The sequence below is a fragment of the Eubalaena glacialis genome, chromosome 8 (assembly GCF_028564815.1).
Source record: "Eubalaena glacialis isolate mEubGla1 chromosome 8, mEubGla1.1.hap2.+ XY, whole genome shotgun sequence".
Taxonomy (NCBI): Eukaryota; Metazoa; Chordata; class Mammalia; order Artiodactyla; family Balaenidae; genus Eubalaena; species Eubalaena glacialis.
The window spans coordinates 22,164,901-22,188,011 of record NC_083723.1 but is presented as its reverse complement, the minus strand read 5'-3'; the positions used below and the strand labels follow the sequence as shown (position 1 = coordinate 22,188,011).

The window sequence follows — 23,111 nt, the reverse complement described above, 5'->3', positions numbered from 1 at the left end:
TTAACATTTAACTGTCTCTCACACTCCAAAGTGATTTTTAATAAAAAGTTTGCTGTGCTATATGTTCTGTAACCCAAAGATAAGTTTAAAAATACTGATTTACAAGGAAATACGCTGCGAAGTGCAAAAACTAATGCACCAACATAATTTCATGCTCTCCTTGCCACCAGCTGATTATCGCAAATTAAATTTTGTTCTAATCAACCCAGGCTGTTGGAGTGTAGGCCAAATGCTTCAAAAATGTATTCTTGCAATTTGTGGATCATGTAACTTCCGTGAAGATGCTCTTTGCTGCAGTTCTTACCAACTTTACTCATTTAGGCTTTCAAGTGCATTTCAAGTGCATTTAATTTTTGAAAATGTTCTGCTACAGACTGCTCATTCACACCAGGAGAGTTTCCAAGTTAGTTCAGCCCACTCTTCCTTGAAAGCTTTATGAGTATTGAAAACGATTAAGTTCAGCAAAGGATACTTTGATAGTAAAGTCGATGCCTAGAAATAGGATGGAGCAGATTTTTTAAACGGGCCTAGGAAGACAGCCTTTCTTCATAGCTGCCATTTCTCCAACAGTGAGAAGAGATAGCTACAGATGGATATGACAATGGATGAGCCATTTTAAGGGTTCTTGTTATCATCATTATTATGCTTTCGTAAGCAAATGCAGTGGGAGGTGCAAGCCTGGCTTATGATGAGATGATTCAAAGCTGAGGGGAAATGAGTAATCAGATTGTGAAGAGACAGAAGATGAACGAGAAGACAGTGTCACCACCTTCTTACACAAAGGAGTAATATAATGGAAAAAGAGGTGGGCAGAAAGGAGGTCAGCCTTATGCTTGCCTCCGCTCATACAAACGTCCTGCCTCACCTCAGAAGACACTGGGCACTGGTTTTCTAGTTGATGCTGAAGAGAAGAAAAAAAAAAAAGCATTAATTATGAGAGATACAGACTGGTTAGTTACACTGGGCAAAAATTAAAATAAAAACCTGCTCCAAATGTTAATATACCAAAAAAAGTGTACGCACTGAAGATAGAAAGGCAAAATTTTCAATTAGGCAATAGCAAACTAGATCCTCAAAAGTGAGAAATTGTGGATGAAAACGTAAAGGATAACGGATGAAAACATCCAGTAATGTATCCAATTTTGTTTACCAGATAATTTTAGCACAGATCTTGCACCTTAAACTAGTTTTGAGAGGTGTCTTATCCATGCTACCAGCTCCGATATTTAGTTATTTTTTCCCAAGGATAGTAGAAGAGTGGCTTTAATTGTTACACTGAAAGTATAAATATTTACATGTTTAGTAACTCAACTTTGAGACGTTCAACATAGTGACACATTATTTTGAATACATACGATTCGTCTGAGAGAAGTGTGTCTCTGAGGAATTTCCGAAAGTGTAAATCTAGAATTGATGTGAAAGAAAGTTTTATGACTTAATCAAAACATGTTAGAGTCCATCTTAAAGCTATCGGCATCTTTTTTTTCTAACACCTAATAAGGGAAAGTCTAATTCTTGGCCTGATACTGAGAAAGGGAACGTTTTCTTGGCAGCTGGGTGAAAAGTTTAGCCAGTGTTTAGGGTGCTAGTGAATTCCCTGCTCCTGGTTACTATACTTTCTGTCAATTCTAAATACAATCCCTTACTCTTTGTCTATGAGCGTGTCACCCATTTAAATAATTTGTCTGCCTTGATGAGCATAAGGCAGGAGTGCAGAAACTCAGATGCCTGCAGGAAGGCCAGCCCCTAACATGGACCCCAGCCTGCCAGGCACTGCAGGGGTGCACTACGCCCGTGGACACTCCAGTGCACGTGTCCAAGCTCTACCACACACATACCCCATTGCCTCAGCCGTGCTTCAAGACAAGATTTGCACATCCTTCCAGGGGACAGTCCTGTGAAGAGAGGCCCAGGCACAACCTGGAAGCAGGCAAGGTCTGTTTGGTTACATGAAGCCCTGGTACCCAGTCTGTGATCTTGAAGGGAAACAAGGGCTCCAGTTGAACAAGTCCCTTTGGCCCTGCGTGCTCCTCACTCCACGGGTAAATGAGTAAATCAGGAATTTGCAAGAGACACTGGGGAGTAGTTGAGACTTGCACATTGCGTACTCAGTCAAGGGAGCAGCAATTGCCCAACTCTAGTTGATTATTACCAAATATTTCAAGAGAAACTAGAAATCCAGCTTTCTGTAAAATCACCCTACTTAAAAACATTGGCAATTAATTTTAACAATTATTAAACAAAGTCTAGACCGGCATTGGGCAGGAATAATAAATGGGTCTGCAGACCAGGAGCAGCTCCTGGCCAGCAGTTGACTGTTCTAGTCAAAATCATCTCACCTGGAGGACATTATCAGTGACTCCTGCCTTCCCAAACGGAGACCCTCTCCCAGTCAGCACAGTGATGATTTCCAGTATGACTGGTGAGGACAAAACAGAAGCTAAACCTAAAAATTAATTATTTGACTTGAATAGACACTAAGTGACTGAATTCTGTACACCCATTTGTGTGTGAGCCAGAGGATGAGTCAGGGATGCTGGGAGTTAGTGTGTTTAAAAAAAAAAAAAGAAGAAGAAAAATTGCATGTGGTATTTAGTCACTTTCTGACATTTTACTGTATTATTCTAAAACAACATTGTTCATCCCCTATACCAGGAAGTGTTGTTGGAGAGAAGACAGTCTCATTTGGGTCTAGAGCCAGCCAAGTAGAAAAATGAGGTGGAATCAGTTATATCCCTCAAAGTCAATCATTGGAAGTCTTCTTAACTCCCTGGTTTTAAATGTGCTCATGGTGTTAAAGATAAAGAACTTTGTTCTAGAGGTTGAAAGAGACATGCAGAAGCAATAGGAAAGTATTCTGTTAATGCATTTGACTCCTTCACTCACCCAGGGACACTCACATTGACTTAGGCAATGATTTTCTTTCTTTCTCCCTTTGGAACCTGCGGCACAGCCACTCCGAGCCACTTACTGCAAAAACAGATAATTTTTCTTTGTTGCTGCTTTACTGACAACCGCAGCTCTCAACCCCCTAAAATATGACAGCCAGAAAATGAGATTTATCACTGCCTATGACATTTAGTTACTGATTTGGTCCAATAACTCAGGGAGATTTTCAATTTAATGTTGCAGCATAATAATTGTTTGTTTTTCTTCCTCCTGACTATCTCTAATCACTTTATTTCCAACTTATACAAGGACTGATAAAGTTTATGTGCTTCACCAAGACAACAACAGCTTGTCTTTGGATGATGTTTTCTAGTGGAGAGGGTTCATTTTACAGGTAGTTTGAAATTCTGGTGGAAAAGAGGGAAAAGCTTTGACATTGACATTTTGCTCTTTTATCACCTCAGTACATTTCTTACATATGAAAACATCCATTTGTTTTCTTTTATTAAAACCTGATTGATTAAATATTACAGAAAAATTCAAATTTATCAAATGGTAATAAGCAGTAGCCTGGGTCTTATTCATTCTGTAATCACAGACAAGAAATGAATACATTTTTGTAAAGACCATTTTTAAATCTGAGTATTTGATTAAATGCAGCTCCATTTTCTTTAGGTATCAGTGTCACAAAACATCTCTTATAGTCAGTATTCTTGTTCCCTGATTTTTGAACTGACTTTGATTTTTGAAACGAAATGATTTTTCATTTCAGGATGGAATTGCATCTTACATTAAAAGCCTTCATTGGAACTTTGGCTAATTATTTTTAACTTGCCATATGAGACCACTGCCAGTATTCTAAATAGGAGACCATATCTAAAGACCCAAAAAGGAATCACTAATTATCATTATTTTCTATCTTATTGTTCCTCTGTTCCATAAACATCTTTTGAGTACACTAATCAAGTAGTAAGATGGAGATGAAACGGTCCTACTTCTAATTACAGTATTCTACGTGCCTGCTTAAGTTTTTTTTTTTCATCCGAATACCAGAACCTAGGTATTATAGTAAAATGACAAAATTCTTCCTTGGATGATAGATCAACTTTCAGTTTAAAAACTAGGTTCTCTTGGCTGCCAACTTTCTATCATTTCTCCCTATAAATATACTTGCTTTCTCATGGAAGTATTGGCTTGGTTTATCTGGTTGACAATACAGTATATTTTACAATAATATAGAATGTAAATGAGCAAGGCCTCCAACACCTCCCTTAGAGATTCAAAATTCATCATTCCTCAACCTGATATCATTGTTAGATTTGATCCTAGAGTGAGCAAACTAAGAAGTATGTTTCCCAGCTACGCAAAGTGAATGAACACTTCTAAGCTAACAGAATATCACAGAATTAAATAAACCCGTGGCTTTTTAGTAAAATTACAGTAGGTCACTTTACATGGACATCCTCTGGGCTATTAACCCAACTACAATCAGCACTTCTCAAAGTGTGGCCTTGAAACCTCATCCAGATTCCTGTGCCCAGTTGTTCCTAGATCTACTGAAAAGACTCCTTGGGTGGGCTCTGATGATGCATATTTCTTACAAGTTCTCTAAGTGGGTTTTATGCCTAGCACAGTTGAAGAGTCTGTCTATCTTTTTTATGATCTTCTTCGATCAATTATTGTTGTGAAACTAAGAAGCCTGATATTTAAAACTAGGCATTGTCTTGGCGGGTTGCAGTCTCACCAAGAAGAAGTTATAAACAAGTAGCGGCACAGGGGAAGCTGAGGAGGGCTTTTACCTGTGTTTGCTGTGAAGGGTGGAAAGGAGCAAGACCTAGGGGGCTCCATAGCCAGGTTTGTAGCTTTTCAAATACTCTTCACATCCGGGGGATCGGGGGAGGAATGGAAGCCAGTCAACCAGCCTGGTAACAATGCCAGTGTCTAGAATAGTGCCCAGTACACAGGAGGCACTCCTTCATCAAGACCCTTGCTAAATGACCAGGTGCCTGTGTACGATGTGTGTTCCAGGGGAGCCCTGCCCGGAGAACGGGAGGAGTCCAGGCTCCGTGTCGACCCACCACAGCTCTCCTCGCAGTGACTACGCAACCTACACCAACACCCACACCAACAGCAGCGCCTCTCCCCCCGAAGGCTTCGCCTCCCACAGCCTGCAGACCAGTGACGTGGTCATTCACCGCAAAGAGAACGAGGGCTTCGGCTTTGTCATCATCAGCTCCCTGAACAGGCCAGAGTCCGGATCCACCATAAGTAAGTGTCTGCTTTGCCTGCGTTTGAATAAGAGGTATTGTTTTTATTGTTCTGGTGGTGGGGATCCTGGACAAGTAGATCAGAGGACTGTTGTATTCATAAATGTGGAGCCCGAAAGTCACAGCCTCTGGGCACAAATAAGGCATCCTTAACACTTGCCTAGCCAAATGTTGCCGACTTCGGCTCAGAAAGAATGCAAGACCACGGCTAATGTCCTCCCAAACCCACAGCCCCCATAAAAGCTCTTCATTCATTTCAAACTGGGAAGAAAACAATGCAGCGTGATGTGGGAATTTCGATGTGAGGGGAGAGGTGCCCCTGTTCCGTAGAATGAAACCAGCTGCACAAAGGATCTGAGGGAAAAGCAGTCCAGGCAGAAGCCTTGACGTGGGAAGGTGCTCAGCATTCAAGAAATATACAGAAAATATATGGTTTCACGGATACATGGAATCTGAAAAACAAGGCAAATAAACACACTAACGGACCAAACAGAAACAGACTCCTAGATACAGAGAACAAACTAGTGGTGGCCAGAGGGGAGGGGGGAGGGGGAGGCGTGAGATAGGTGAGAGGAATCAAGTGGTTCAAACTTCCAGTTATAAAATAAATAAGTCACAGGGATGCAATGTACAGTGCAGGGAATATAGTCAATAAAACTATCACTTTGTATGGTGCATAATCTATAAAAATATCAAATCACTATGTTGTATACCTGAAACTAATATAAACTTGTAAGTCAACTATACTTCAATTAAATATATATGTATATGTTTATATACAGATTATGTGTATATAGATACACACACAGAAGCCCAGTGCATCTGTGGTCTAGTGAACACGAGCAACGTGAGACCAGGACATAGAACTAGGCAGGAGCCAGGCTGTGCAGGGCTTCACACACCCTTGGGAAGAAGCGTGGATTATAGTCTAAATCCATGGGAACCACTGGAAGGTTTTAAGCGGTAGACAGATATCTGACATATATTTTTAAAAGATGAATCCAGATGCTTGTGAAAAATGAAATCAGGAAGAGAGCCAGAGTGGAAGCATGAGACACAGTTAGGAGACCTTTAACACTGTCCTGTGGATTGCGATGATCATTCTGTAATGTATAAAAGTATCGAATCACTGTGTTGTGCACCTGGAGCTAACATAGTGTTGTAGGTCAACGATACTTCAGTAAAAAATAAATAAATAAATAAATTTTAAAGTAAGTAAGTAAATAAATAACTTAATAAGACAGCCCTGTGGGTCCAGAGATCCCAGTGCCTTGGTAGAAGTAGTGGATGGGGGAGAAGTAGATGATTTCACCTTCTGAGGTTCCTCCAAATCTAAGGTTCCAAGAGTCTGTACAACAGGTGACAGTCAGAGGTCATATTTCTCTTCCAATCAATCATCTTTGCAGATTCTCAGCTTCCTCAGTGGTTTTCCTTTCAGCAACACTATTCCAGAAGTCACTCATCAGCCAGCAAGCAGTAGGACAGAAGTGATAGGAAAACTTGTTCATTTTTCATGAACAAGTGATTTAGCCCGAAATGTTGTGGATAGAAACACCATAACAGAGAGCATTAGGAGAAACAATAATTGAGTCATGCTGTGGTCCTAAATTTCTTATGAATTGTGCTTGTCCCCAGCACATGGCAAGGGGTGCGGGTATCAAATAATGCTCAAGAAATCAAATTGTTGAGAATGAATAAGAACTTTTTATGATAAAGTTAGTGTTAGCAAAATACTACCAGGACTAAATGGAGAGAATTGCCCTGTTTAGCTTTAGCTTTGACAAATTCAAGAGTGGAAACTATAGAAGCGTTAAACTTTGTGAAAGGTGAAAATGTGCAGAAGCTAAATTACGTACGTCTGAAAGTACGATTTCATTTATCTTTTTCTTCATCATAAGCTAAAGAAATAAATCCAGTCCTTAAGCATAGAGTAAAGGCAGGATTCTGTCATTGTGGTGAATTCAGCAAGATTAAAAGGACACAAGATTTTCTTGAATTATATAAACAGTCTTCCAATATTTACACTTGGGGAAAATGTTCACAGAGAGCTTTTGTAGCTATTCCAGGCATTCAAATTGTTTATTGGGGCAGGATACCTAAAGGACTGGAAGAAAATTAAGTGTACTACCATAGTGAAAGTATTAAGCATGTATTTAAGGTCTCAGCTTTATTTGAAGTGTGACAGCATTATTGCTAAACGTACAGGAGGATGTGTGTGTGTGTGTGCATGTGTGCGTGCATGTGTACACGCGTACACTCATTACATAAGGAAGCCACAGAGGATTTGTCTGTTGCAAATAAGATCCATGCGTGGACAGGTTTGGCAAACACCAGGTGCAAATGCTTACTATTAAATGTGGATTTTTCTTCCTACCAAGTGACATTAGACTGACCTCAAAAGAGTAATTCTAACCATTTTCGAAATGGTATTATTTTACATCACCCTGGAGAGTGGAAATCTATTCTAGAGTTCATGATGCTTCCTAGCTTCCTTTTTCACGTATTTATTTCTTTTTAATTTAAGAAACTTAAAAAAAGTTTTTATTAGAGTGTAGTTGCTTTACAATATTGTGTTAGTTTCTACTGTACGCAAAGTGAATCAGCCATACGTATACATATATCCCCTCCTTTTTGGATTTCCTTCCTATTTAGGTCACCACAGAGCACTGAGTAGAGTTCCCTGAGCTACACAGTGGGTTCTCATTAGTTATCCATTCCATACATAGTATCAATAGTGTATATAAACACAGGCTGTCCCTATGTTCCGGGAAGAGCATGTTTACAGTCTGTCATTTGCACCTAAAAGGTTTCTAGACCTGATGCTACTTCATGCTTAACTTCCGTAATAATTTTCAACTCTTAATTCTGAAGAGAAAGGCTAAGTGCCACCTCCTTGTACCACACATCCGCTGTCAGAGTATCAAGGCTCCTTGGGCTCTGTGAGCCTGGGAGAGCGTGATACTATTCTGATATTCAAGAGTCACAATCATTTCCAGGGCTGGTGTCATTTTTCTCTTCGTGTCTTATCTGGGCCCAAGGATCTTGAACACATTCGTGGTTTATTTTTCAGGCTACTGAGATCCTCTCCTTAGCGGACAGAGCGCTGTTATTTATGCCTTTGATAGGGGCACCATCACATATAGGCGAGGGAGTGGCGTGGCTACCAACCCAGGCGCTCTAATCGTACTGCCTGGATTGGAAACCTGGCTCCATCATTGACTCGCTCTGTGACCTTGGGGAAGTTATACAGCCTCTTTGGGCCTTAGTTTCCTTGAATGTAAAGAGACGATCATTTGAATACCTATGTCATCAGGTTGCTGCAAGGGTTGAATGAATTAGTACCCGGAAGTGCTTAGAAGAGCACTGACTCGGAGTGAGCACTAAGTGTGTGGTCACCGCTGTGTAGACCACCTTGCCTGCTAGGAATTATCACTGCGTTCCGTCAGCTCGCTCTTCTCGGAGGGCGCAGAGTTCACGCTGCTGTCAGTTGAGTCGGCCATTAGTCAGAGCCCGCCACTCTCCCAGAGCAGCTAAATCCGGGCAGCAGATGAGCATCTCTGAGGGCCAGCTCCCCCTCCCCCCGTGCTGACCTTCTGGATGCACAGTGTCCCCCACCCCCGGGCCAGGGCTGGGGGCAGTGAGAGCAGCGGCGGCGGCAGCTCCCAGCAGAGTGGGCCTTTGCTGAGGCTTCAGGCTGGAAGTCTCCCCAGAAATCACTAACCAATAAACTAGAAGAGTCAGGGCAAACATCAAAATTCAGACTCAAAGCTGTGCCTTTTAGGATATCCTGCAAACTTTTTGTCTCTGTTGAATAGATCAGAGAAGAGAGGAGAGATGGAGAACCCAATGTAAACTTCCCCACCTTGCAGACAGAGAAGGAGGGCCCTTCCACAGCTTGTTCAGCCCAGGCAGCAACTTTGCCAAGAAGGCCAGATGTTTAACCAGCTGGGAACTTGGAAAAGTAGAGTTCCTGGCCTATTTGTTGCCTGGAGTTTAGTAGGGCTCTTTATCAAAGCCTCACATATTTTTTTCACAGTATTATTTCCCCCCAAAATAAAAAAGAACTTTTTTATACTATTAATGTAATTAGGGAGCATATTACTTCCTTCCAAAGCCAGGAGGCCAACTACTGTTTGGGAGTAGACAGATCTTAGAAGCCTTCTATGTGAAGTGCAGAAATACCTTTCTTGATTTAAAGTGAGAACAGGTAAGCTTCCTGAGCATTTTTGTCCCATTATCCAAAATATTAAGCTTTTTCCTTTTCAGACCTTAAAATTGGACTCAAGGGAAAACAAAATGGCTTGCAAACCAGAGCCTAGGATAAGAGTGAACCATAACAGGCAATTGCACTTAAAATTCTTTAAAGGATTCAAAAAAATGTATATAGAAAGATGTTCATTGCCACGTTATTGATAAACATTGAAAGTTGGAAATAATGTTAGAAGTTTCTCCAAAACTGGAAACGTTGGTGTATTTGGGAAGTTCAAGGCATTTGCTGCCATCGACTGACTGCTGTCATACTTACTGAGGTTTTGTACCCAGGATAAAGAAGGTAGCCTTCGGAGTCGGAGTGGATCAGATGCTTGCTCTATAAAAATGCCCCAGTGGCCATGTGCAGTGGGGTTGACAGGTCAGTCTTTGGGCCTCCCCAGCTGAAGGTCTGAGTCCGACATCCAGGTTTTATTACAGAGCTATAACCGTCATCGCAGGTGCTTCCTGCTCTGCCCCCAAAACCTGCTTCTCCACCAGAGGTTCCCAAGAAGGGCTTTGACACAAGTGATGAAATAAACATGACACTGATTCTCCCGCTCTTGTAACATCTGTGAGGAAGGTTATGTTGAAATGTATGGGGTAGACGTGCATGGGCAGCTTGGACAGTGGTGTTGGAGGCTGGCAGCCTGTTGAGGGAATTCATAAATTTAGGTGCAGGCCCATCACAAACTGGGAGGTAGAACATACTCCAAACAGCAGCCATAGTAGCAATCCAAGCAGCACCAGTAGAGGAACAGTCATTTCAACCCTTCCTTCCTTTTTTCATATTGTCGTAACGGCATCGAGTCTGTTTTCCTTGTCTGTATCGCAAACGACTCACTGGTCAGCACGCTGCTGGCTCTTAATCTTTCAGCTCTGTACCAGGGCTGAAAATCTTTGTTTCTTTGTGTGCACTTTCTCTGGCACAGGTGGGAATACAGACTAGGTCACTGGTGACTTTCCCTAACACCCACTGCAATCTGATATTCTAGGAAGAAGTTAGTTACCTTTGGTAAAATGCCCTGACGACTCTCAAAGTCCTTAATGATGTCCATAGGCCCTGATGTTGAAAAGTTATTCTAGAGATTCAGAAGCTTATCTAGCAGGTCTTTTATGACATTTTAAGTATAATTCCCTATTAAGTATGAAATAAAACTGAACAATCAGTAAAGCAAGTTAAGATTTTTTCCACCAAAACTCACCCCACCAACTATGCAGCCACTGAATAGCCGTTTGAATTTAGGAGAGGTACAAATTAAAATCGAAAGCCAAGACTTCTACAGTTTTGCCCTAATACAAGGAGATTTAAACTAAATGAAAAGTGCATTGGACAACACGTCTGAGCCTGCCTCTAGCTTATCCACTAACTATCGTGTCCCTTGAGCTAGTCACTTGATCTTCCTGTGCCCCTTCCTCATCTAAACTATAAGGAAAGATGGTCTTAATAGCCTTTTCCAGCTCTAGATTATATTATGCCATGAATCAGCATGGAAATAAGGTATTATGTTAGTTTCGTCTGTGTGTGAAAAACCTTGGGTAAGTCTGAGGCCTGGATTATATTTTTCATTGCCTTAAGTTATCACTTTAAACTTTCATTACTTTCATTTTTTATTATGTTTTTAAGGTGCTCCTAACACTTTCAGTTCTTTTGTTCATCTTATCCTTTGTCAAGAAACAATCTGAAACAAGCACTTAAATATACTAAACCAGCTCCCCTTTTAAGGCATTTTAAGGCAGTGTTTCCCTCCTTCTTTCGCTTACAAAGTGATAGCATTTGTATATCACACTGAGATAAAATGAATGAGGCTGATAGAGGCAAAAGGCAACCTCCCCAGGGGCTCTACCCCTAACCTCACTCGACCTCCTTGGGAAGCAATGGCTGTCTTGGCACACCTGTAACCTTTAGCGGTACACTCCTTTTAGTGGCCCATAGTTACAAAGATTTGCCCTAAAGTGAAGCCTCTGAACCTCAGCAACCAGTAAGTGTCCCATCTTACATTTTATTGCTTTGGGTTATGGCAATGAAGTTTCTTCAGAACTCCGTACTGAGGTTTGTTCATTGATCACCTTAAAAACATAGGCAGCTGGTGCAACTGGTGCTGACGCTGGGACCTTGACTTTCTGTAAATCATTGTTAACTTTGACCTATTAATGCTGCATCCCCAAAAGTCATTGCTGGAAAGTTTCTGAAGTTATACCCGTGCTGGAACCTGGGAATTAGAAAGCGAGTGCCGTTGGTTTCGCTGTTTGTCATTGGTTTGCAAAAGCAAGTTTCCTTTCAGAGTTCTTAGACAGCTTTGCAACCTGCGATATTCCCTTAATCCTTAAATGAATCTCTGCTTTGAATTCTTTTAACGACATAGTGCTTTTGCTCTGAGTTTTATGCTGAGAGTACTTCACTCAGGAGGCATGATGGTGTCACCCACGCTGTTAACGTGAGTGCTTTTAGAACAGAAGAAATACGGTGGGGCAGGGGACACTAGATAAAATGCCGGTTTTCCTCCAAATATCCGGCTTCTAAGTATAACTCATGAAACCATAAGATAAGCAAATGTCTTCATAATCTCTTAGCAAATCTACATACACAAAAAAGATAAGATTGTGTTCAGTCTGCACTGATGTGCATACGGTTTAAATCAAATCAATCTTTTCACATTTATTAGTGTGACAATTTCTGCTTCAGGAGGTGGCCAGGGGCTAGGGTATGAGTGGAGTTTCTAATGATGCAAAGTTCATCAAGAAAGGCGGCACTTTCTATGTGTAATCCAGTCTTCTCATAGTGAATCCTTGATCATAACACCCCTGATAAAAATATCTACAGGGTAAAGTTCAAAGACACCTCTCTTACATCCAAGACCCTCGCTAATGTAAACACAGCCACTTTTTACCAGCAGGTCCTCACAATTCCCTTCCATCAAAGCTGGTGTAGTTACCCCTGAAAGACAACTTTTACTTTCCTGCCCCAGTGTCCATGTTTTGGCAGCTGCCACTTGAAATACCTTCTTTTATCCACTAGTAAATGTTATCAAGCTTTCTCCCAGGCACTGTGCTAAGAATCTTCCATTGTGTTTAATTTTCACAGCAACCCTAGGAGGTAGAGACTACTGCCCAAACAGTAAGCATCTCTCACAAGCGGCTCAAAAATCTCTTAACTTCTGAATAAGAGTTTGCCTGACCACTCACCCTTCTTTCTTAAGTGTTTTCTCCAGTTCTTATATGGAATTCTTTATTTTTTTTTATTTTTTTGTCTGTAAACCCCTTGATTGTTGACTGCTCTGTTATTTCCTTTCTGCTATCATGTCTTATTACTGTCATTGTCATTTTACTTTTATAGGTTTATGTTTTGCTACCCCTAAATAAATTGTAAGTTCCTTAAGGGCAAGAAATTATGACGTTTCTTTGAATCCCTCACAGTTCCCGGTAGCATACTTTTTAAGGATTTGGCACATAATTTATGTTGGTGGGATGGGATTAGATCCTCATATAATGATCAGCACTGTCCTCGTCAAAGTAAAAGTGTGAATGTTCTCTGGTCTCACTTCCTATACACCTAAGCCTAGCTGTTCCATCCCCTAGAGGCAGCAAGACATAGCTCTGAGAATGAGCAAAGAACTCAGGGGAGGAAATGTTTGCAAGCTGGTCCTCGCGCAGCATGAGAAATTGCACTTTAAGAAAGCGGAACTGTAACACAATGTCCCAGAATACAGATTTCGCATCAGTTGTTCTCAGCCTAAGTAAATGATTCTGTACCAGCTCAGGGCCTGGTGAAGTCTTAGATGAGAGAGGCCTCTAAGAAATCAGGCCCCAGCGAGCCATCTCGGTGCCTCTGGGAAGCCCTCTAGTCGTGAGCATCTGGGTTGCAAAACCCTTGTCCTCCGAAGGGCCAGGCTGCCGGCCTCAGCATGCCCTCCGACTCACCTCATCCTGGAATGGCCATCCATCTGTATGAACACCACCTCAGCGATAATCATATCATCCTAAGCAGGAAGGTTTGGATGGCAGCCCAGGCTCCTTAGAAAAAAAGGTGACTTCAAATTATTTATTCATTTCACAATCCTCGTTAACAAAGTAACCCCTATCTGTTCCCAGTGAACAACTTCTAATGCACACTTCTTCTTTATAGGATCATACCCAGCTAAAACCAGATGACTAGGACCTATTGATTAAATTCCATTTTTATTTCAGTCCTGTTTGTTCCCAAATTAAAACCTGGCTGCCTATGTCTTACCAGTAAGCAGACAAGCAAACAACAACAAAAAAAGGTTTTGCATAAACTCTGAGTACTCTGATATCCGAACATCCATGCATCTATTAACTAAAAGGGAAAGATGGATGTAAGCATTTTACTCTCTTAGCACCAACAAATTTAAAGATCATTAACTTGTAAAAAAATAAGTCCACACAGACACACCATCATTCTTATTTATTCTCAAGAAGAAGAGCAATGCAACCTATCAAAAAAATCTGTGAGTGCTCACCGTGTATTTTTTTTTTTTTTTTTAATTCTAGACCATCTTTTGTATTTGAATGGAGCTCGTAAATCATAAGCTTTCCCCACTGGGAATCATTTTTCAGGAGGGTTTTATTATTATGTTCAAAGACTCTCCAGGCAGTGGCAGAAGGTAGATGTGCGGATGCCTTCTTAGCTTCAACTATTCGGTTGTCTTAAAGCTCGTTGGTTGGTGATCAGTAGCTGTTTCCTCTGGGCTTATGTCCTGCAGCCCCTTGTTATTCACTAGATGGTACAGGGAGATCGCAGCTGCAAAAAGAGCCCAGACTTTGTGTACATGGTCCCCCTCTACCAGTGGAAAATGCCCATCACCCTCCCATGGGGTTCAAACAAATCCTGAGCCTGAAGTTCACTTTTGCAAAAGACACATTTTCTTTACAGTCTATTCAGGGCCACATGTTGGATTAAATTCTCTGTGATATTATTTTTCTTCTTTTCTCCAACGATCAACCACATAAGAAAAGCTGATTCCACATAGACATCTATTTTAAAAGCATGTTGTTAAGTGAACACAGTAGTGTTATTTATCACCATTTTCCAGCTATGTTGAAAGAGTGCTATGAGGGAATATTTTTCCCACTTGGACTGGGATAAATAGCATTTCTTTTTGTACCCCAGCTTTCACCGAGGACTCAGGGAGTACTTCTACCCAACTCCTTCCTGCCAGACCAAATCCCGGTAAAAGCTCTCTTTGTTCACTTGACCGCCAATAATTTTGAAATTTAAGCTGGATTTTTTTCCCAAACAAACCACTGCCAGTCTTTGGTTAGAATTATTTCTAAAGATTAATCAGTCAGCCTTCTCTGGGTGATGATCACTAGGCATTCCTAACATGTATACTGTGCCAAAGCAAATTAATTAATAGTGGGGCCTGCTACTGGCATATTCATTTTCCAGTCTGATCTCTTCCAGATCGTATTTCTCTAAGCCAGGCAATCATTTGCTCCACAGACATGCCCAGATGTTGGGCACCTGATGAACCCATCTGCTTTCTCAAGGGTGAGGTGCCCGAAACCTTTTCAGAGACTGTTCATAATATAGATGTATATTTATGGATTCATCATAGAGGAGGGTCTTCCAGTAAGCAAGGGTACATAGTTTAAAAGGTGTTCTGGCAGAGAACAGTTGAGATAACATGAGATAGAAGAATATTTCCACTTAGAAGTCTTCATTCAAATGTTTTTCAAACTTGCTAGATGAACAGCAAGATGAAAAATAGCTTACTTTCCTGTAGGTATTAGACAAAATTCAAATACAATAAAACCTTTATTGTATTGGTTGCCAAGTGTCTTAGTCCGTTCAAGCTTCTGTAACAGCCACCAGATTGGTGGCTTGTAAACACCAGTGTACAGAAGTTTATTTCTCACAGTTTTGGAGGCTGGGAAGTCCAAGATCAAGGCGCTGACAGATTCAGTGCCGGGTGAGGGCCAGCTTCATAGACGGCCCGTCTTCTCACTGTGCCCTCACCCCTCATGTGGTGGAAGGGACAAGGGATATCGGTGGGGTTCCTTTCATAAGGGCACTAATCCCATTCATGAGGACTCCACTTTCATGACCTAATGCCCTCCCAAGGCCCCACCTACAAATAACCTTCACTCTGAGGATTAGGTTTCAACATACAAATTTGGAGAGGACACAGACGTCCAGTTGGTAGCATCAAGTTAGCCACTGATAATGATGCTCCCTGGGGCTAAGTGGCTAAGAGAAGGCTGGCAGGCATGGCTTTCAGCTCCAATCAATGTACATGCTCACAAGCTTTCAAGTAGGCCTCCCAATACCTAAGTTCATATCCTAGCTGAGTCTATACGCAACTATATCTTTCATTCTTGAGAGACTAAAACAAGCTATTACCCAAACATGTTTTCCAGATAAAAAACTCGAATATATCAGGCCCGCCCGACTGCCACTGCCAAGGCTTAGTAGAGGTTCTAGATTAGCACGGCGCAGAAGAACTTTCTGCAATGATGGCGATGTTTTATTCTGCACCAAACAGTACTGGAGCCACTAGCCATGTGTGGTTATGGAGCACTGGAAACGAGGCTACTGTGGCTGAGGAACTAGATTTTTAATTGTCTTTCATTTCAGTTAATCTAAATAACCGTGTGTGGCTAGTAACTACCACATTGGACTGGACAGCTCTGGAGCATTGCAGTGGCCTTTAAGTGCCCTCCCTGCCTCAAGGCTTCTTCCCACCCTCGTTCCCTTCAGTCACCCTTCACACCACCACCAATGGTACTCTTTCTAAAACAACAAGTCTGATGATACTGCGTCCTGCCTAATCCGTTAGTGACTTCTTATTTGGCCTTCAAATGAATTCCAAGCCCCCTGCCACAGCCAGTAAGGCTTTTCATGATCTGTCCCTGTCACCTGCATCCCAGGCCTCACTGTTTATGCTCCTTGCACCCCTGCACCCACAGTGCAGACCCACAGATCTGTGCCTTTGTGAGTCACATCCCCTGTGACTGTGATGCCTTCCCTATCCTTGCCCACCTGGAAGAGTCCTGTTCACCTTTTAAATGCAGACGAGGCAGCATTTCCTCCTCCTCCTCCACTCTCCCCTCCCACCTCCTTTCTCCTGCCTACTCGACATTAGTTCTTTTAACTTATCTCTATTTATTTCCACCCCAAACCTTTTCTTTATCTCTCCCTGATTTTTTACTTTTCTCCCATTTTTAAGGTTTAATTATAGATAGTAAATGTTACCTTTTTTAGTCTATAGTCTGTGAATTTTGACAAATGTGTTTGGTTTTGTAACTACTACCACAAGGAGGTCAAGCCCTCTGCCCACTCTCAGCCCAGGCAACCATGGATTTGTTCTCTGTTCTGTAGTTTTGCCTTTTCCCATATAAGTAGAATCACACAGTATGTAGCCACTTGGCATAATGCATTTCAGATTCATCCAGGTTGCTTCATGTGTCCATATCGGTTCCTTTTAAATTGCCGAATAGTATTCCATTGTGTGAATGTAGCAGAGTCTGCTTATCCATTCCCAGTTGAAGGATATTCTGGTTGTTTCCTGTTTGGGGTGATTATGAATAAAGCAGCTATGAACCTCTTCATATAGGTTTTTGTGTGAAAATAGGTTTTCATTTCACGTGGGTAAATATCTAGGGGTGGAATTGCTGGCACCACTTTCCAGCATGGCTGTTCCATTTTGTATTTCCCTGGATGAGGGCTCCGGATGATCCACATCCTCACCAGCACTTGTTTCCAAGCTTTATTGTTGTTTTTTAAATTTTAGCCATTCCAATAGGTATGTAGTCGTTTCAAGTTACATTTCTTCCCTAAAGACTAATGATATTGAGGATCTTTTCATGTGCTCTTTTGCCGTCCTTATATCTGCTTTTTCAGTTTTGGTCTCTTCCCTCTAGAATGTAATTGGTATTTCACTGTGGACAAAGAAACACATTTTGAGGTTCTTCAGCCTTTGTTTTTACATTTCTCATTCATTTCTCACGGTAGAGTAATAAAAATCATTTTATGATGATGATCTCAAGTGAAGTTATTATGAAGACATATGTCTGCTTAGTAAAAATGAAAACACATATAGTAACTATGCTTTAAAGTACAAGGGGTTAGAGAAAATACATGTAACCAGAAATTCGTATGACGTTAAAATGCGTAATATTTGGGTAAGAAAGATAAGGATAAGAAAGAAAAACTATACGCAGTGATGGTCTCACTTTTCAAGTAAGGAATCTCTGACGTGATTTATTTGGCCACTCAGAGGTCACACTGCAAGTTGTTTTCAAAATTAATATATGACCAAGATCTTCTAACTCCTGAACACTTTGCTTGAGGGCTTATTCATATTTAGTTTTATTCAGTCATGCAAAATTATATTATTTCAAGTTAAAACATGATATACCCTGTTAGTGGAACTTTGGCTTCTGTGGGAAACTGAGCAGCCAATAAATATTCATGTAATCTTCTGGATAACTTATTGAAAAGGACAGCTGGCTCAGGAGGGATCATTTGCCTGGGTTAGTATCTGATTCTGTTTACATTAAGAAAATATTGCAAGAAGTTATTATCTACCCGAGCGCTTAGGGGAATACAATGAAAAAGCTGATATTGCACCTGATGGCTTTTGACATTTACCTATTGTAACAGGGAAACTGTGTGAAGATAGCCAAGTGACTTTTTACAAACACAATTTCAGAAGCTATAAAAGGAAAAAAGGAGATGGCAGAGATAGAATACACTGCATCTGTAAAAATGAGAAACATGACTTGTCAGCAACACCTGCTTGTAACTATCAACCATTTCTACTGGGCCTGCTGAGAAATTACTGAAAGCCAAGTACATTGATGGGTGTGAAGTCTCAAAGGCAGCTGAAAGATATAGAAGAAAGAAAGTGTGGTTTCATTGAACATTTTTAACCCAATACCTGGGCTTGATGAAATGTAATTTTATGACATTTTCTGAACTCTTGAAAGAAATCAGTTGTTTTGCAAGAGGGAGGAGATATGGGGATATATGTATATGTATAGCTGATTCACTTTGTTATATGGCAGAAACTAACACACCATTGTAAAGCAATTATACGCCAATAAAGATGTTAAAAAAAAAAAAGAAATTAGTTGTCTTTTATATTTTATCTGTAAGAGCTACAGAGATAACAGGGCTTTTAAAGTTTGGGTACATAAATTATTGACAATATTTTTTTTCCAAACAGATTCCAAATCTCTAACTGGTATACCAAAATATTGATTGCAACAACTGACTTAAATTTACAAAAGATATTTTCAATTTCTAATTAGTGATCTCATTAACATGTGTTATCTCTTCCCATTTCTTAGAAACCAATAAAATGGTAGTAAATGAAGAAGAAAGGAATGAGCATAAGTGGGGAAGCTATTTTAAAGACAAAAAAGTTTCAACTCATTTTGTAGGGCAAAGGAAGCCAAAAAGAGAAATGGATAGCCCAGATCTGCTCATTTTTTTTAGAAACTCAGAGCAGCTCAGAACTCTAAAAACTTGGGGGAGAATGGAACACAACAACCATGACCACCAGACATGAAATTTGTATTTTTAAAACAGAAAAACAAGCAAACAATAATGAAAGAATACTAGAAGAAATGGAACAAAAGAAAGCTTGAAACATTGCTCACTTATATACTGTCAACTACAAATTGGCATTTTCCATTGGCACTTGCCGTCTACCTCTACAAGGATGAAATCATGTGCTGCTACAGCTGCTGACTTTCAACACCCCCTGAAAGAAGTTCAGGTGGGGAGCAGAAATGAGGCACTCTGTGCTCTGGGAAAAACTGGCAGAACAGGTCTTCAGATAGTTAGATATTTTCAGGAAAATATATGATGAGCCCAATTCTTGTCTCTCCCCATATCTAGAAAAGCACTAAAATCCTTCATGGTGACGTCTGCTCCCGTGACTAGCAGTAACCTGCACGAGACTAGCAGAAACTTCTGTAAAAAATATGTGTTTGATTGCATGTATTCCCCCGTCACCAAATTCACATATATACTGACCTTCCCCCCTGCCTCTTTGGAGCAGTTTCTCAGAGCTATCCGGGGTGCTGTCTCCCTGGCTGTAGTCCTCATTTTGGCCCAAATAAAACTTAACTCGCAGCTCTCACATTGTGCATTTTTTTTAAGTCGACAATACATAGAGAGATAGAGGATATTACCATCATAAAATAAACATAGAATGCTATAAAAAATATGATTAAAGAAAGAATTCTTAGAAATTGAAAATATCTTGACTAAAATTTAAAATTCAACAGAAGGATTGAAAGGTAAAGGAAATCTCACATGAAGTAGGACAAAAAGAAACAAAGTTTGAGAGAGGTGATAAGAAAATTAACAGATCAATCCAGGAAGCCAATATCTAACTAATAAGAGTTTCAGAAAGAGAGGGCAGAGTTTCAGAAAGAGAGGGCGAAGATATAGTGTAATAAAAGTTCCCCAAACCAAAACTAAAAGAAATGTCTCCATACTGAAAAGAACCACACCAAAATCCATCATTGCAAAACTTTAGAACACAACAAAGTACAGGGACAATCTTAAACATTTCTGAAAGGAAACGGAAAAATAAATATATACAAGGAAAAAGAATCCTGACGAGTTCAGACCTCTCAGTGGCAGCACTGGATGCTAGAAGACAATAGAACAATGCCAGCAAATTTCTGAGGAAAAATGATTTTTTCAATCTCGAACTTCATACAGTCTAGAATTCTAAGCTAGAATTCTATCAAATGAAGAAGGAAAAATGATTTTTTAAACATTAAATACTGAACAATTACTTTCTCCCATGCATGGTTTCTTAGGAAGATACTGTAGGATGTGCTTTAGACAAATGAAAGAGTGAATCAAAAAAAGGCTCTGGGTTTACAGACTGTGCATTCCACCTTGGAGAACAATAGGAATTCCCCAGAATAACACTAAGCGCGGACTCGAGGGCAGCCGACCCACCTCTGGGAGGGAGGTCTCCAGAAGGCTCAATTGCATAGATGACTTGAGCAGCTTTGGGGGATAAAATTAAGGATATAGAGATAGCATATTGTAGAAGCGGGGCGGGGAGGGGGGGGGCAGGGGAATGATACAGTCAGACACAGTGATTCGGGGTGGGAAGGAAGGAAAGCTGTACGAGAAAAGAAATGAATCACAAAACACTACAGTGAATGATATTTACATGGTAAAACTGTAAACAATGATAACTGGTTTAACTAAAAATAGTGATAAAACTATTGAGATAAGGAGAGGAGGTGGGGTGCAGGGTGAGAGTGCTAAATCCTCTGTCATAATAGGAAGTTAGTGTTTATTGACTCAAGTTGACAAATTGAGAAATAGCCATATAACGTAATTTGAAATGTGAAGAAGAAAGTAGAGGATGAGGAGGATTAGGGCAGGAGACTAAGGTTTTTCATTATAAGCATTTAGGTTGTCTTTTATTTTTTTAATTTGTGCGTATATTACCTCAATTAAATTGTTTTAATTATAAGAGATTTCCAATCATTAGAAGATAGTACTATTATTCTGTTTACTTTGCCCCTTTTTACGTCATGACGTGAATTTTGACATTTTTATACAATTCTCTCATTTTGTACAAAAATCCAGTATTTTCTAGCAATAATATGATAAGCCCTCTGTAATAAATTATAAATAAAAAGAGTCTCTTAGTCAGGAACTAAATTTGTCATTATAAAATTGAGCAACTAACCCTTTGAAAGTTAGATTTGCATGTTTGGAATGGATGTATAGTACCACATCTCAACCCTGTGACTGTTTTTAAAAAGGAGCAAAACCACTTATTTTTCTGTTCTGCAGAGAAGAAACCTTTATCATATTTTAATATCAGTGACTCTCTAAATTGTTTTTCCATTATTACTGAGTCATCTTGCTGTTTGGTTGTTTGTAAGCAAAACTTACTAAAAGCTATACAGTTTTACTCACTAAAATTTTTCAAGTTGAGTGACACAGAATTTCATCTTCTTCTCCATGACTGGAAAATCATGGGTTGCTGATTTAACTAAGTGATGGAAATATATATCCTTTTCAGGGTCTTCGGAGGGAAATGCAAAAAATGTTGACTAGAGTTGATATTTGACTTAGAGGGACAAATTTTCTATAGCAACTTTCAGACCAAAACAGAATGTCCCAGCTACCTAGAAATTAGCAAGGTAAAAGGTAACTTCTTAGGATATACAATAAAATGAGATGTATCTCTACGGAAGATAAAGGCTTAAATATCTAGACATGGAACTGCTTCTCCATTCTCTTCCTCTCCAGCTCGACATACCCACATGCATACCCTTCTGGCACCTATAGATTTGAGGAGAATGACTATTCTGAAGTTTCATTAGTTCCTGCCACTCTCATGTCTAGACATTTTGTCAGATTATGAGGGAAGTAAATCATAGGCAAAGAATACACAAACTCCTTGAAATGTGGTAGCATACATTAAAATCTATTTAAAGAAAGATAAAGAAGGATATTTGCTTTGTAGATGCTCAGTAATGATCGACTTATGAGAATATTTTCACAACGGAATAAGAGAATTAAGGTAATTTTTAGGCCTCTTGAATCAACATGTGAAAAATCAAGGATCTTTAAGAATAGAAATAGCAGAAATTATTTGGACTACCTTACTTCTAGTCATGTGCATGGGAATGAGAAATGCAACCACCCCTGGAGAAAGAAATTGTTTTTGCTCCTTCCCCCGTGACCCTTTGTGATAATTTTTCTTGGTAACTCTACCATATTCTCCTTTACGTCTTCCATTGCAGACAGTAAAAACAATGGAGTGATATGAAGAGGAAATATATTATGGATATAGCCACATAGGATCAATTATATAACTTTCAGGGCCCAGTGGAAAATGAAAACATGACATCCTTATTCAAAAATTGTTAAGAAGATCAGGATGGTGACAGCACACTATTAAACCCAACACAAGACCCTTCTGAGTGCAGAGACCTGTGTGGTTGCACAGGTCACACACACATGAAAGTGGCCCTGTGTCTACAAGTCCACCAAATCTTTCCAAACAAAGAAACCATGCCAAGCCAACCTCGTGTTCCAGGATAGGATAGTCAAGTAGTAGCTAATTACAGTTCCTAATGCAATGAGATTTCTTTCGATTACCAATTCACTTTCAGCAAAATAGTAACATCCAAAGTAAGATATGGCTGATGAGTGTCTCTTTCTCTCCAGCTGTGTGGTTAATAACTTTTTAGATGGTGCTTTCTGCCCTTAGAAACATGAGTTCGGCCGGCCTCCCAAATTGCCAGTGGTGAGGCCCTCTTTCCATTCTCCCATCTGACCATCTGCTTGTTACCAACTGCAGGAACTAAACTGTTCAACCACAAGAAAATGACTCATGGGTGCTGGAGGGGGGAAAGTGCACTTTTGGAATCTGCAGTCCTTAAAACACCAGCTGCTCGGTTTGGGATTACAACTCATTTGGCTATGAAATTCAGGGAAGACGTTTTCGTTTTTGGAAATCTGAATTTTACAGACTTCTAGAGGAAATCAAGTCATGCAGTCTGCTTTTCTTAATTTTACCACAATTTTTTTAAAACACCAAACACATGTTTTTCCCACATCTTCACCCCCGACGACCAAGAAAATCTCTTTCAAAGGACACTGTGTCACACTCCAGGAAGGGACACCATCTAGCTAAATGTCACCATAGAGCACTCTCATTCGGGACTTCTAGGAATGAAAGAGAT

General features: G+C 40.2%; 1 protein-coding gene across 5 annotated transcripts in view; it reads left to right on the top strand.

Annotated features, from left to right (window-relative positions):
• The window catches only part of MAGI2 (membrane associated guanylate kinase, WW and PDZ domain containing 2), a 1,327,276-nt gene that overhangs the window by 1,185,771 nt on the left and 118,394 nt on the right, over positions 1-23,111 (top strand). For all 5 annotated transcript variants that reach the window (XM_061198469.1, XM_061198467.1, XM_061198466.1 and 2 more), the window contains one exon: positions 4,918-5,157. In XM_061198469.1, coding sequence (XP_061054452.1) covers positions 4,918-5,157 — 240 coding nt within the window. The remainder of the gene's footprint in view (positions 1-4,917; positions 5,158-23,111) is intronic.